Source organism: Ictalurus furcatus, chromosome 19 (genome assembly GCF_023375685.1).
Source record: "Ictalurus furcatus strain D&B chromosome 19, Billie_1.0, whole genome shotgun sequence".
NCBI classification, from domain to species: Eukaryota; Metazoa; Chordata; class Actinopteri; order Siluriformes; family Ictaluridae; genus Ictalurus; species Ictalurus furcatus.
In genome coordinates, this window is record NC_071273.1 from 7,058,525 (window position 1) to 7,071,204 (window position 12,680).

General features: G+C 45.1%; 1 protein-coding gene across 3 annotated transcripts in view; it reads left to right on the forward strand.

The window, feature by feature from the left end:
• The first annotated feature begins 1,888 nt into the window (after positions 1-1,888).
• Positions 1,889-12,680, forward strand: part of lrp6 (low density lipoprotein receptor-related protein 6) — a 45,823-nt gene continuing 35,031 nt past the window's right edge. For 2 of the 3 annotated variants that reach the window (XM_053650637.1, XM_053650639.1), the window contains exons 1-2: positions 1,889-2,942; positions 6,635-7,034. In XM_053650637.1, the coding sequence (XP_053506612.1) occupies positions 2,843-2,942; positions 6,635-7,034 (500 nt within the window). In that variant the 5' untranslated portion in view covers positions 1,889-2,842. Of the gene's footprint in view, positions 3,318-6,634; positions 7,035-12,680 lie in introns of all 3 variants that reach the window. The other variant, XM_053650638.1, reaches the window with a different exon arrangement.

Here is a 12,680-nt window from a genome sequence, read left to right on the forward strand (position 1 = left end):
AGTACTATATATACTGAATTGTAGGATTATACCAATTATTTAAATTTTTTTTAATAACCAAACGTTTGTTAGACCTTGGAAATTTTCACAATAAATAAGAGTTCCAGTGTTAATTAATATTGTTCGGTTCAGTCTTTGGAAATGCTACATACTGAGATTGAATAAAACATATTTCTCTTTATGAATAAAGAATTTGTAAATCAATAGTGGATACAAAAAGATTTGTATATTTTTGATTACTGGAATAGAGGTAAGACAACAGGATGCTGTAGTGATAATGATCAATCCAAAACTCATATACATGTGCAGGATAACTTGTGGAGTCCTATATCTTGGTGAAACAGTTTTCTCTACTTTATTACTATATGACTTTAGCACAAAATAGCTCCAGATATAAACAAATATCATAATATCAATACACACTGATGAACCGTTACATGGTTGAGAAGTGGCCGACATTATTTTTGATCAAAATGATTTTATAAGAGAATGTGGTTTTGATTTATTTTGTAAAAAGTCACATAAACACACCTGCAGCTCCGAGCTTGGTCACACATTTATATGATTTACTAAGAACATATTTGCATATGTCACAGTATGAGATATCAGTAGTCTATACACCACCAAATGATACACTATACATAAAGTATGTTGGAAACTGACAATCACACAATCATACGTGCGTGTTGAACATCCCATTCCAGTTTTAGTCCCCCTGTGTTTGCTGTTATAATGCGCTCCACTCTTCTGGGAAGGCTTTCCACTAGATTTTGGAGCGTGACTGTGGGGATTTGTGATCATTCAGCTACAAGAGTATTAGTGAGATCAGGTACTGAGGAGGTCTGGGGTGCAGTCGGTGTTCCAGTTCATCCCAAAGGTGTTCAGTGGGGTTGAGGTCAGGACTCTGTGCAGGACACTGAAGTTCTTCCACTACAGCATTGTCAAACCATAACTTCATGGAGCTCGCTTTGTGTACAGGGACGTTGTGATGCTGGAACAGGTTTGGGTCTCTTAGTTCCAGCGAAAGGAAATTGTAACGTTACAGCACACAAAGACATTCCATACATTTGTGTGCTTGAAACGTAATAACAGCAGTTTGGGTGTGATGCTCAGGTGTCCACATATCTTTGGCAATATAGTGTGTATTATTCAGCCATAATGTACAGCCTTGCTGAACCCCTACCCCACTCCAAAAAAAAACAAAAAAAACAATAGGAACCATCCATCCATCCATCCATCCATCTTCTACCGCTTACTCTTTCTTCAGGGTCGCGGGGGAACCCGGAGCCAATCCCAGGGAGCATCGGGCACAAGGCGGGGTACACCCTGGACAGGGTGCCAGTCCATCGCAGGGCACAATATAATAGGAACCCTCATAGAACTTGTAATGGTTTAAATGGTTATAATGGGAATCAGGAACTGTAATGGTCCCTGTCTGTTTTTAATGGTAATTTGTTGCCTTCTATTGGTGGCATGTTATGTCTAGTATATACCATTGTAACGCTACAGCACACAAAGACATTCCATACATTTGTGTGCTTGAAACGTAATAACAGCAGTTTGGGTGTGATGCTCAGGTGTCCACATATCTTTGGCAATATAGTGTGTATTATTCAGCCATAATGTACAGCCCTGCTGAACCCCCTAAAAAAACGAAACAATAGGAACCCTCATAGAATTTGTAATGGTTTAAATGGTTATAATGGGAATTGGGAACTGTAATTGTCCCTGTCTGTTTTTAATGGTAATTTGTTGCCTTCTATTGGTGGCATGTTATGTCTAGTGGATACCATTAAGGACCAGTAATGGCAATGGTTTTCATGGTTATCTGATGGTTTTTGATGGTATTCATAGTGGAAACCATTAGAGATTCTGTAATGGTTTCTTCATATTCAATAGGGAGGTGACAGAGCGTGTCTCTTATTCTAGTTCTGTCAAAGATATTCCTGACTCTACACATCACATTTGTACATTTGAACTAGCTGACTAGACAAAAAAAACAAGCTTATATAACAATGTAATGAATATATTTTGGGACTGAACAGAACTTTGTCTTGGGTAGTACAGTATCCATGGCTGCACTGGCTCATGTTTCAAAATATACCTCACTTTACTTCCTTTCAACCCGGCGGATTTTTTCTCTTTTCTTTTATTTATAAAAGAGAGAAAGCAGTCACAAACGGCACCATCTTAAACATTCATTTATTAATGCACACAACCCCGAGGATTTCATTCAGTAATATAACCCATCGGAGCTGCTGGGATCACTTCAGTACACACACACACAGTTAGCAACGCTTAGCTGAGCCGAGCCGCTTCACCGCTCATTCCGTGAAAAAGTAGTCCCGCTGGAATGCGTCTCGCGCTGATTGAAAGGTACTTAAAAAATATTTCCTAAAGAACTAAACACGGCCATTTCTTGCGGTGCAGGGTTACTATGAGTGTTATCGAATATCAGGAATCGTTTTGAGTTTGTAAAAATCGACAACAATAATGTTACAACAATAGCAGGCAGAATAGAATAGCAACACAGAGAGAATAGCAATGGAGGCGGAGGAGGAAGAGGAGGGGTGCCACTTCCCCCCCTTTCCCGGCGGAAGGATACGGACTCGGAAGCGGCGCAGCGTCAGGGAACCATTTCGGAATTGCAGCGCCACCACACACACACACACTCACACACAGAGAGAGAGAATGGGATTGGGAATGGAGCGGAGAATAACGTCTGCGTTATAACTACAGCGAATTCCCAACAACTGGAAGTGTCGGCGGGGGGAAATAAAGCACCGAATCCGAGTGATATATTACCGTGCAGGAGAAGAGAATAAAACACCGCAGCCATGCGATGAAACACAGGGAGCAAAGGAGGCGAGAACACGGGAGGAAAAACATGGGCGCAGTGCTGCGGACTCTCTTTTTGTGTACTTTTTGTTTGCAAATACGCGGTGAGTGTGGACCTTTTTTTAAAATTAGTATTATTATTATCGGAAAGTTCGGGAATATCCAATAGGTGTGTGATAGTGAGAAAGAGGCTCTTGGTGAGCTAGTGTGCAGCGTTTCCCTCGGTCTCAGACTGGAGCTGTGTGAGAAGAGAAGAGAAGAGAAGAGTTGCAGGATCCCAATAAAAAAAAAAAAAGAAAAAAAAGTCTGCGTCTCTGCTCTGAGGCTCGCGCTGTTCTCTTCTCGCTGTGTTTATAAACCCTTTCGCTCGTACTTTCCTGCTTTATTCTCGCTGTTACGTTCACTCGAGTGAGAGATTATTTTAATGTTCAAACTGCCGGAGAAGGTGTGCGGGGATATGGAGTGTTTCCTCGGACTCGGTGTGTGTCTGGTTTGTGTTGGGAGAGCTAGTTTTCATTAGCCCTGCTGCATTGTTGTGAACTGCTAGCCTGCTCGCACTTAGCTAGCTAGCTAGCAGTCTACTTAGCTGGAGTTGAACACTAGTGTATTTATACTCGCTCCTCTCGTCTTTTTAGGTGGGAAGTGTTTTGTTATTTATTTAAACAGTGAGACATTGTGCTTCAGAATTTGTTTTTTTTTGTTTGTTTGTTTTTATTTATCTGTGAGTGTGTGTGTGTGTGTGTGTGTGTGTGTGTGTGAGAGAGAGAGAGAGAGATTTGGGCCTGTAGTTTGAAGAGGTTAAAACTATGGCGTGGCTTCCCCCCCCCCCCCCAAAAAAAAAAAGATAAGAAGAAAACTTTCCTGTTCAAGCTACATGAAATGAATAATGTTTGCAAAAGTGTGTGTGTGTGTGTGTGTTGTTTTTTGTTTTGTTTCTTAAAGTAGATAGCTGTTTAAAGAAACAGTCATTTTGGTGTAGTTTGTCAACAAACAAACAAAAACTACACACACCTGGTTGTTGGTTATTGTGTATGTAAATATGGCCTGAGTTATAAAGTGTTCCTAATATTTTGGCATTTGCTAAAAAAAAAAAAAAAAAAAAAGGACCCACACGGTCACAGAACGATGCTGTGGGTCGTTTGCTCGTGTTTTCATGAGAACTAAGTGTCAGTGTTTGCAATCGAGCCAGCAATGAGACTGTAAATATTAAGGTTTTTGGGGGTGTGTTTATTTATTTATTTATTACTGAATAATCTAATCAATCTGTGTTAAGTGTGCACACAAGCTTCCTTTCCCTTCTCAGGAGAACCCAGTGTGTGAACATCTGATCTCGAAGGTTACAAATGTGCTGGGGCGTCTCCATAAAAATTATTATTTTTTAAAAAAAAAACCTTGATATTATCAATGGCTAAGTATTAAGTATAACCTTGCCCCCCCCCCCCCCCAAGAAAGGGCAGCGTTCCCTGTATTTACACTCTCTCTCGAGCGAGCGAAGGGTGTTGGACGGACTTCAGTGAGCCGTCCTGCTGCTCTGCAAATTTCTAAATATTTGGAAAAGGAAATTCCCCGTGTTTTAAAAACCCCAAAACAAAACATCCCGGCAGCCGGAGGCCAGGAGCTCGGGGTTTGCCCTCGAGAGCGGCGCACCGGTGTGCAGTGGTCCACGAGTCAAACTGAGGTTTGAGTCCGTGCCAAAAGCCCCGCGGAGGTACGAGCTCCAGAGCCGAGGAAGTTCTCGAGGTCAGACTGCTTCAGAGCTGAATAAATAAATACGAGCTGAGGAAAAAGGAAAAAAAAAAAAGCAGAGACGGAGGAAATAAATGGGCTTTGAGAGGAAGTCAGGTAGTTGAGTTGTTCGGGGACAACGTCGAAATTGGTTCTGAGAGGAAACGTGCGCGCTTTAGGTTTACTGGACCTTTTATTGTTTTTCGTCTCCGTGAGTATCGTCGCCACGTCTCAGAAGCGTCGAGCGAATTCGCCGTCAGCTACGCGGCGTAACGCTTTGAGCACTGTTCCTTTACGGTTTCTCACCTCCGGTGTTCATCTGAGCTCGGTGTGACGTGTTTCGGATTAGAAACCTGTAACACCCTGCCGTTTCCGTTCTGTCCGAGCATGTCGAACACGCTCTGGCCCTCGATCATTCGGTTACTTGAATAATAATCACTCCGTACAGGATTTGCGCAAAGGTTTTCATGATCTTTGCGGCCAAAAAAAAAACCACCTACTCGATTTTTCACAGTGATGTGTGTTGGTAAATGAGACCTTTTGGCTGCACTCGTGTTCCACGCACGTGAATCGAAGGGGGATTTGTCCGAACGCGCGTTTTGACGACGACACGGGATACGTCTTGGCCCACGTTTGCGGACAATCTGCGGTAATTTGAACAAATTGCACGATCCTGCGAATGTTGTGGAGTTTCCTTGCTTTCTACACCGAACGAACGCTGGTTCTTCGTCATTACTGGTTACAAGAGGGAACGGTGGGGTTACACTTAGATCAACTCTCACGCCGTTCAGCCCAAGCTCAGGGTTGGATAGAGGTGATCTGATGTGTGTGAGAATTTACTAAGTGGAGTGTTAGGAGGGAAATTATGACACGAACTGAGGCCCTGTTTACACTAGTGCGCTTCAAAACGATCCTCGTCCGGTTCAGAAACGATCTCCGTCCACACTGCACACCCGAATACGCACGTCACATGATCATTCATGCACACTGGGCATGCGCATACGAGTGTAAACAGGAAGTTGGTTGCTAGTCCAAACCGGCGCTCCACGTAGGGCTTAACGCCACTCGAAATGAGACTTGTTGACGATTTCTCTAATCGTAGCTCGCCTCTCGCGCATGTACGCAGCTGCAGTGTTATAAAATACAGAGTTTAACTGCACAAGAGCTGCTAAGAATGACGACAAAGCCAGCGAAGCTTGCGGTTCGGTCTCCGTGTCGTTGTGTATACGATCAAGGTAGCGTAACGGTAATATGATAGGGGCTTGACGAATCGGGGAAGGATACGCGATGATCCAGAAGAACCAATCAGGGGGCGAATGTAGGCGAAGCCACGCCTCCGTTTTGGTCTGTTTACACTGAAACGCGAGCCCGGGGCTTTCAAACTAAAACGGGGTCTTGGGCGTTTCTAAAAGTCTACCGGAGGAGTGTAGACGACAGGCGTAACCGTAGCAACAGCTATGCGTTTTAACAGTAAAACACACTAGTCTAAACAGGGCCTGAGATGTTGCACTAAGGAGCTGTGGTGTGTTTAATGCACCGAGCATCAGATGCACATCAACCTGGAGTCGTGTCTCTAACTACACCGGGTTGGGAATGTTTTCTTTATACGTTATTTTCTCATCTTTGTTTCTGGTTTATGTTCTCGGCCGTTTTAGTTTTAGTTTGAAGTGTGACAAAAGGTGTCCCCTTATTTCAAGACGCTTCTGCGCTGCACGACGTGTCTCCCGGTGCGTCGGGCTCCTACCAAGCGGCCAGCTGAACTTTAGTGCTGCGTTTAAAGATGAAATTGCCTTTTTTCATTGTTTTCGTTAATTGAACATGTTATAATCGTTATACGACGATCAGATCATAGAATGATCGTTCAGATCAGCGTCTAGAGTTTGTAACTGTTCAGAAGTGATCACGATCTCTGTGTTCCATCGTTGTATCGCCCAGCTGTAATGAGTTTTAAGAAATAAACCACATTTTTACTAAACATGCAAGCGTTCACGAGCTGTTTTATGACTTTCATTAAGTGAAATGAAGTAAGTCTGTGTGTGTGTGTGTGTGTGTGTGTGTGTGTGTTCTGCAGCCGTGCCTCTCCTCCTGTACGCCAACAGGCGCGACTTGCGGCTGGTGGACGCGGCCCAGGGACGCGCCGCCAACGCCACGGTGGTGGTGAGCGGCCTGGAGGACGCGGCGGCCGTGGACTTCGTTTACAGCGATGGTCTGATCTACTGGAGCGACGTGAGCGAGGAGGCCATCAAACGGGCCGTCTTCAACGGCTCCGGCTCCGGCGCCCAGAGCACGGTGGTGTCGGGCCTGGCCTCGCCCGACGGTCTGGCGTGCGACTGGTTAGGGAGTAAACTTTACTGGACAGACTCAGAAACGAACCGCATCGAGGTATCCGAGCTCGACGGTACGCTCAGGAAAGTGGTGTTCTGGCAGGACCTGGACCAGCCGAGAGCGATCGCCCTGGATCCGGGCAGAGGGTGAGTGGAGAAATTCTTCTTTTATCGTCTCGTGTTCATGCCGCGGCTCCGCTTGTGCTCGAGTTACAGATGAAACAGTTCCATGCCCTCAGAAGGCAGCGCAGCGATGTGGTAATGTTAAAAGTTGTCGATAGAGTTTACTCTGGACTACAGACGTGTCTGCTACGAGCGAAGACGAACTGCGATTACGAGTGCTCAGTAAGACGTTCCAGCTGTGTTTTGTCTTGTTTACGCTCGACAAGCCGACAGAGCAGAACGTGGATCGGCCAGAGCGGCTCTACGGTGCCTCGGAGAAGTGATCGGCACTCCCCACGTTCAGCTTGAAATCGCGCTCGCTTGTTTAACTGCAGATGGGAGTTTCCCCACACGTGCTTAACAACACACGTTTTTGCGTAGAACGAGTGCAAGAATGATTTTATTTACTTGTTTGTGTTTACCTGATCGCAATTTCCCATTGTAAAAGGAACAGTTTAATTTAATCCAGAACCGTTGTCCTAAAAGACAGGGGAAATGAGCTTTTCCACCGTTTTCCATCGCTTGATTTCTGACTTGTAGAGCGCGTAAACGTCGGCGGGTTGATTCTTGTCCATTCGAAGACGTCTCATTCTTATTGTCCGACTGATTAGGCTCTTGACCGACCCCCTCGTACAGGCCTCGATCCGTCACACGGACTTCGGATCGATCGGTTCATTCCCAACGTGATAACTGCGGTAACCGTTTGTGCCAGATGTGTCGAGCTTCTGTTCCAGTGCGTTCGTAAGAACCCAAAATTTCCCATCCGTAAAGTAACACCGATTATTAACGCTGCGTGAAATAACCTCATCTTAAGTCGATCGTTCGCTTTCTTAGACCTTCGAGATCCCTCGACGAAATTCGGCGTCATATGTAATCGCAGATGAACGTCTCTGGATGCGTCCACGACCTGATTTGGACTGGAGCACAACTCGCTGTGTCTTTCGTGTTGGAACATTGTTTGTTTTTTGAAACATGTCGAACCTCATAATACCAGTAGCACGAGTACGGGGCACGGGTAAAGGTGAAAGCGGCGTTCCTGTGGGATGAGAGCTGTCCAAAGAAATAAACGGGATGTTCAAGAATCGCAGTTGAACACGTTCCGTTAAGGATGTCGGTCATTTTGGTGCGGATATCTTCGAGAGAAACGAGCACTATTAAGTTATATATACTAACTAAGTTATATATAATCGTATGGCAATGATTCTGCATGTAAAAGCATATCGGAGGAAGCTGTTTGTGTTTTTAAAGTTTGCTTGAGGCGGGGCCAAAGGAGCGATCGAATTTCTTTTTTTGAGAGTTGTATCGAAAGATAAACACTTGGTTTTCTTGATTTTATTAAAAAAATGAAAGCAAAATCAGACATCGGTGGAGCCCTGACCAGGTCAGAGCGCCGTGGATGAACGGCAGGTCTGTCGTTTGTGAATGCCGCTGTTTCCCTGGCGCTTGGTTATTTCTGTAACTCGTCTGACGAGCGCTCTGAAGGCGCTGTAACGTTCAGAAAGACCTCGTCGGGGGTGTTAGGTTTCGACACGTTTAAGGAACTTCATCATTTTTTTTTATTCATTCCCGTCACCTCCTCGTTCTAGATAAACAGGAAGCCACTTTTTCAGAGGAAGGAGTGTGGGCTTTAAGTGTAAATGTATATTAAACCTTGCGTGGTATAATTTATAACGAATAGCGCTCTAATGAGAGCAGCCGAAAAGGGAAAGCAGTTTGGAGACGCGTTTTAACTGAAGGCGTCTTTCTTTTTCTTTATTTTTATAAAGGATATCGAAAGTTTTTTTTTTTTTTAAGCCTCTCATTAAACCAGCGTCTGTTTCTGACTTGTGATTTACCTGAGCCGTGAGCCGTGAAGTAGATCTCGGCGACCGGACGAGTGCGGATGTAACCTGAGTGTTTCCCCTACCACTCCACCCCCCACGGCAGAACAAAAGCCTGATGGGTAACATGACACTGCTGTCTAGTGGTCCTCTCAGACCTCCCCCACCACACACACACACACACACACACACACACACACACACACACACACACACACACACAGAGAGTTTAACCAAAATGCTGCTCTGTTGCTTCCAAATGCCAGTTTATACTTGATGCATGACTTTGAAGAAGCAGCAGCAGCATTGTTCACACACTCGCCTGCGTGTCTTATGTACATCCGGAAGATTTCAAAGCGACCGCTACGTTTGAGCGCCGGCGTTCTTTATAATCCCCACGAAGTGTGAAGAAACCGAAGTTTTGCGGCTTTTAGCATGAATACGAATCAGCGTTACGGTCTATGAGCTAGTGCGCTCCGGAACGACGAAGATATACGCGTTCAAAATGTACAGTCTGTCTCTAACATCAATACGGATCACCGGTTTCCATGACATCGTTCTGCACTTCAGCTTCTCGTCGGATTTTCTGCCCAATCGGACGCCCTCTAGAATCTGAAGTATCCCGCCCACAACAGTTCCTGGCTGCGAGGTAAGTTAAAAGCTATCGGCTATTTAAAAAAGGGGGTGGAGCCTCTCGATGTTTCACGCCCTGACTTCCTGGAAGTCACGTCGACATATCGAATAACGCCGCACGTTTCAAGGCGCTTCACGGGGGGGGGGGGGCGTGCGGACTTTCCGTCGTCGTGGTGATCGTCGTCACGGTTGAACCGCGGATTAAATCTGAAACGCCGAGCGTACGTTCGAAAGTGTTGCGCCGTTCCTGAAAATCCAGAAGCGCTTCCGTTCGGTTTGAGGGGGCGAGACGGTTAAAGACCGTGAAATACTAAGCGTAATGGGTAACCACGTGTTGGTGTTGGTGCACAAGCAATGCTACAGACGAGCATAATGTACGCACAGCAGCCATCTTGCGTATGCAGACACCTCGTTAAATGCAGGTATACTTCTTTCCCTGGAGGTAGCTACTAGCTTGACATCGCGTCATTAAAGACCAGCTGACACTAGCTCGTAGGACTCAACTAAAGCTGTGCGCCTTTCCAAAAACGTTCTCCCTACTCCAGTAGATCAGAATCATTACGTCTGGGACGTTATTTTGTAGTACAGACGTCTGTACATTTCCTTGGAGCGTGAAGTTTTGCCGTGTCGATTAATTGACCATCGTACGGACGCTCTGGAGCAGCCTCGCCGCACCACGTTATGAAGACGTCCACGACCGGAGTCTGGAGTGTGCCGTCATGTGTCTGGACATACGAGTCTGATTCGCTCACAACCGATCGCACTCGTCCATTTCCACTTTAGCGTCACGCTGCCCGTGTCAACGTGTATATATCTGGCAGCTTTATCGTAAAGAAAACCCACATTGGAGACGTTTTTTTCTTGCAAGAACGTCACCTTGTGTTCTCCGGATCCAGCTCGACCCTGACCAGGAAATAAGGGCTGAAAACACACAGGAAGTGCCATGTCGTGATTTTTTATTTATTTATTTATTTTTTACATTTATTTATTCCCCTGCTGATGTCTTCGGTATTTAAAAGTGCAGGAAATGGGAAGTGTTTAAATACGGAGTGCGTCAGCCGAGTTGGTTTTCCATTTCTGTTGAACGTTTGTAAAAGGAGAGTTTTGTGTTTCACGCTTTAGTTTTTCAGCGGCGTTAGAAAAATGTCTGCCGCTCAGCTATTTTTGAAAGTCACCCAAAACCCTCGTTGACGTGTATAATATACTCGACCCCGGCATGAGCGATGTCCTGATGTCCGTCTATCCAGCGGTTACCTGTGGGCCTTTTTTTTTTTTTTCTTTCCAAACGCATTTGTTTATTCAGTGCTGCATCTGACTGCGGCGCTTGTTCGCGTGCGCTTCGTGTCTTATCTAGATTTTCCGGTGCTGATTTTTTTTGGTGGTTAAACAGATTCGTCATGTTTCCTCTACATGCCCATCTTGCCTTGCGTATTTGTCTGTGGTGTGTCAGTTGTGTAAAATCCCTCCGCTCCCTAAGCAGTGTTGATTTATTCATTTATTTATTTTCTCATCCCAACTCGTTCATCGAACCGCTTAGGATGCCACATCTGAGCGTGTTTTTAAAAATTGTTTACATTAATATTTGTATTTATTTTTAATTAAAAAAAAAATTCACATCACTGACAAACTGTGTTTAAAGCGGTGTTGGGTAAGATTAGGGTAATCCCCCCGCCCCTCTAATGGTAAGGTCCCGTCCTTGTTCACGAAGCTCCGCCCCCAGGATCTCGATGCACATCCAATTCCAAACAAGCTTCAGGAACGCAAGTCCGTTTTCACAATCTCAGCCAATTGATACATTTTGTCTATAGCCACGGCTTTTTTTTTGCTATCACGTGCTACACATCACATCGGTGTAATATCGCCCCTTTAACGTCGCGTCACACGGACAAACAGGAGACGTTTTAATCGTTCCCTAGGTTCCGAGACAGTCGCGTCTCCCACCTCTACGTGAAAACACGAATAGGCTTCACGTTCGCTGGAACTTGATCCTCTCGAACAAATGGAAGATGAGAGCTGGACGACATCCATTGATAAAATCATAGACCCTATTACATCATCGAACTTGTGTGTGTGTGTGTGTGTGTGTGTGTGTGTGTCCACCCCTTCACTTTCCTCTCATTTTCCCTTCTCCAAAGCGAGGGGCGCATTTGCATTTAAATTTGCGCGGATGCAGATGAAAGGCCTTTTCCGCCATTAATCTATTCATTAGTTTGCTTTAAATCTGAAGCCGTGGTGTTTGTGCCTGCGTGAAAGGGAACACGTCAAACAAAGGCGCACACCATTACACGGGCCGTTCTCTGAGCGGTTTGTTTCAGATCGAAAACAGCCACGTAATTCTCACGGCCGGGACCGCAGTGTTCGGTACGAATCTTAATAACCGTAGGCGTTGTGTTGTGCTCGAGACGATTGCTTGATGTCGCGTAGCGACCGGCGCGGTGTGCGGCAGGTTGATCCGAACAGCCCGAGCGGTATAAATATTTCAGGCAGGGCCAGTTTTCTGGCAAGTCGATTTATATTAATTAAAAAAAAAGCAAACTGTTTGAATGAACACGAATTTGCGTTATATGAGAATCCCCACGTCTGGTGGAGGAGGTTTCTTTTAACGTACTTCGGGGAGAATTCCAGAGAATTCTCTTTTTAAACACGAACGAGGAAGCGAAAAACTTGGTTTTAAAAATAAACCCGAGTGACCGCACGGATCAAACAGGGAAGTGCTGGTGTCGTAAAAGCCAGGGTAGAGATGTCGGACAGGATCTAGAGTCCGTTCACATAAAGCTCACGAAACTGGTAAACATTTCATTTTATTCACCCACTTCTGAAAAGATGATGAGTGACGAGAAGTCTCCTCGTTCACTGCGGATGATAGAGGGTATGGACGTGACGTGAAGGTAGGCGGAACTCGCCGCAGTCACGCCCACTGAGTGGCAGTAAGACTGAGCGCTAACAGATTCAACAATAATTCAGTGCCATTGTTTTACAAAGTGCCAAAAAAACCCACTCGGTCCTTTTTTTACTAAGTGGAGCAGCGTACGTTCTTTTGGCGTGTGGTGTTCATATTGTTCAATGATGAATAATTTACTACACGTTTCTTTTTAAACGCTGTCTGTTTCCATTGATGAATAACAAGTACTCATTCATTCTCTGGCTGTGTTTTACCTTCACAAACACACATATATAT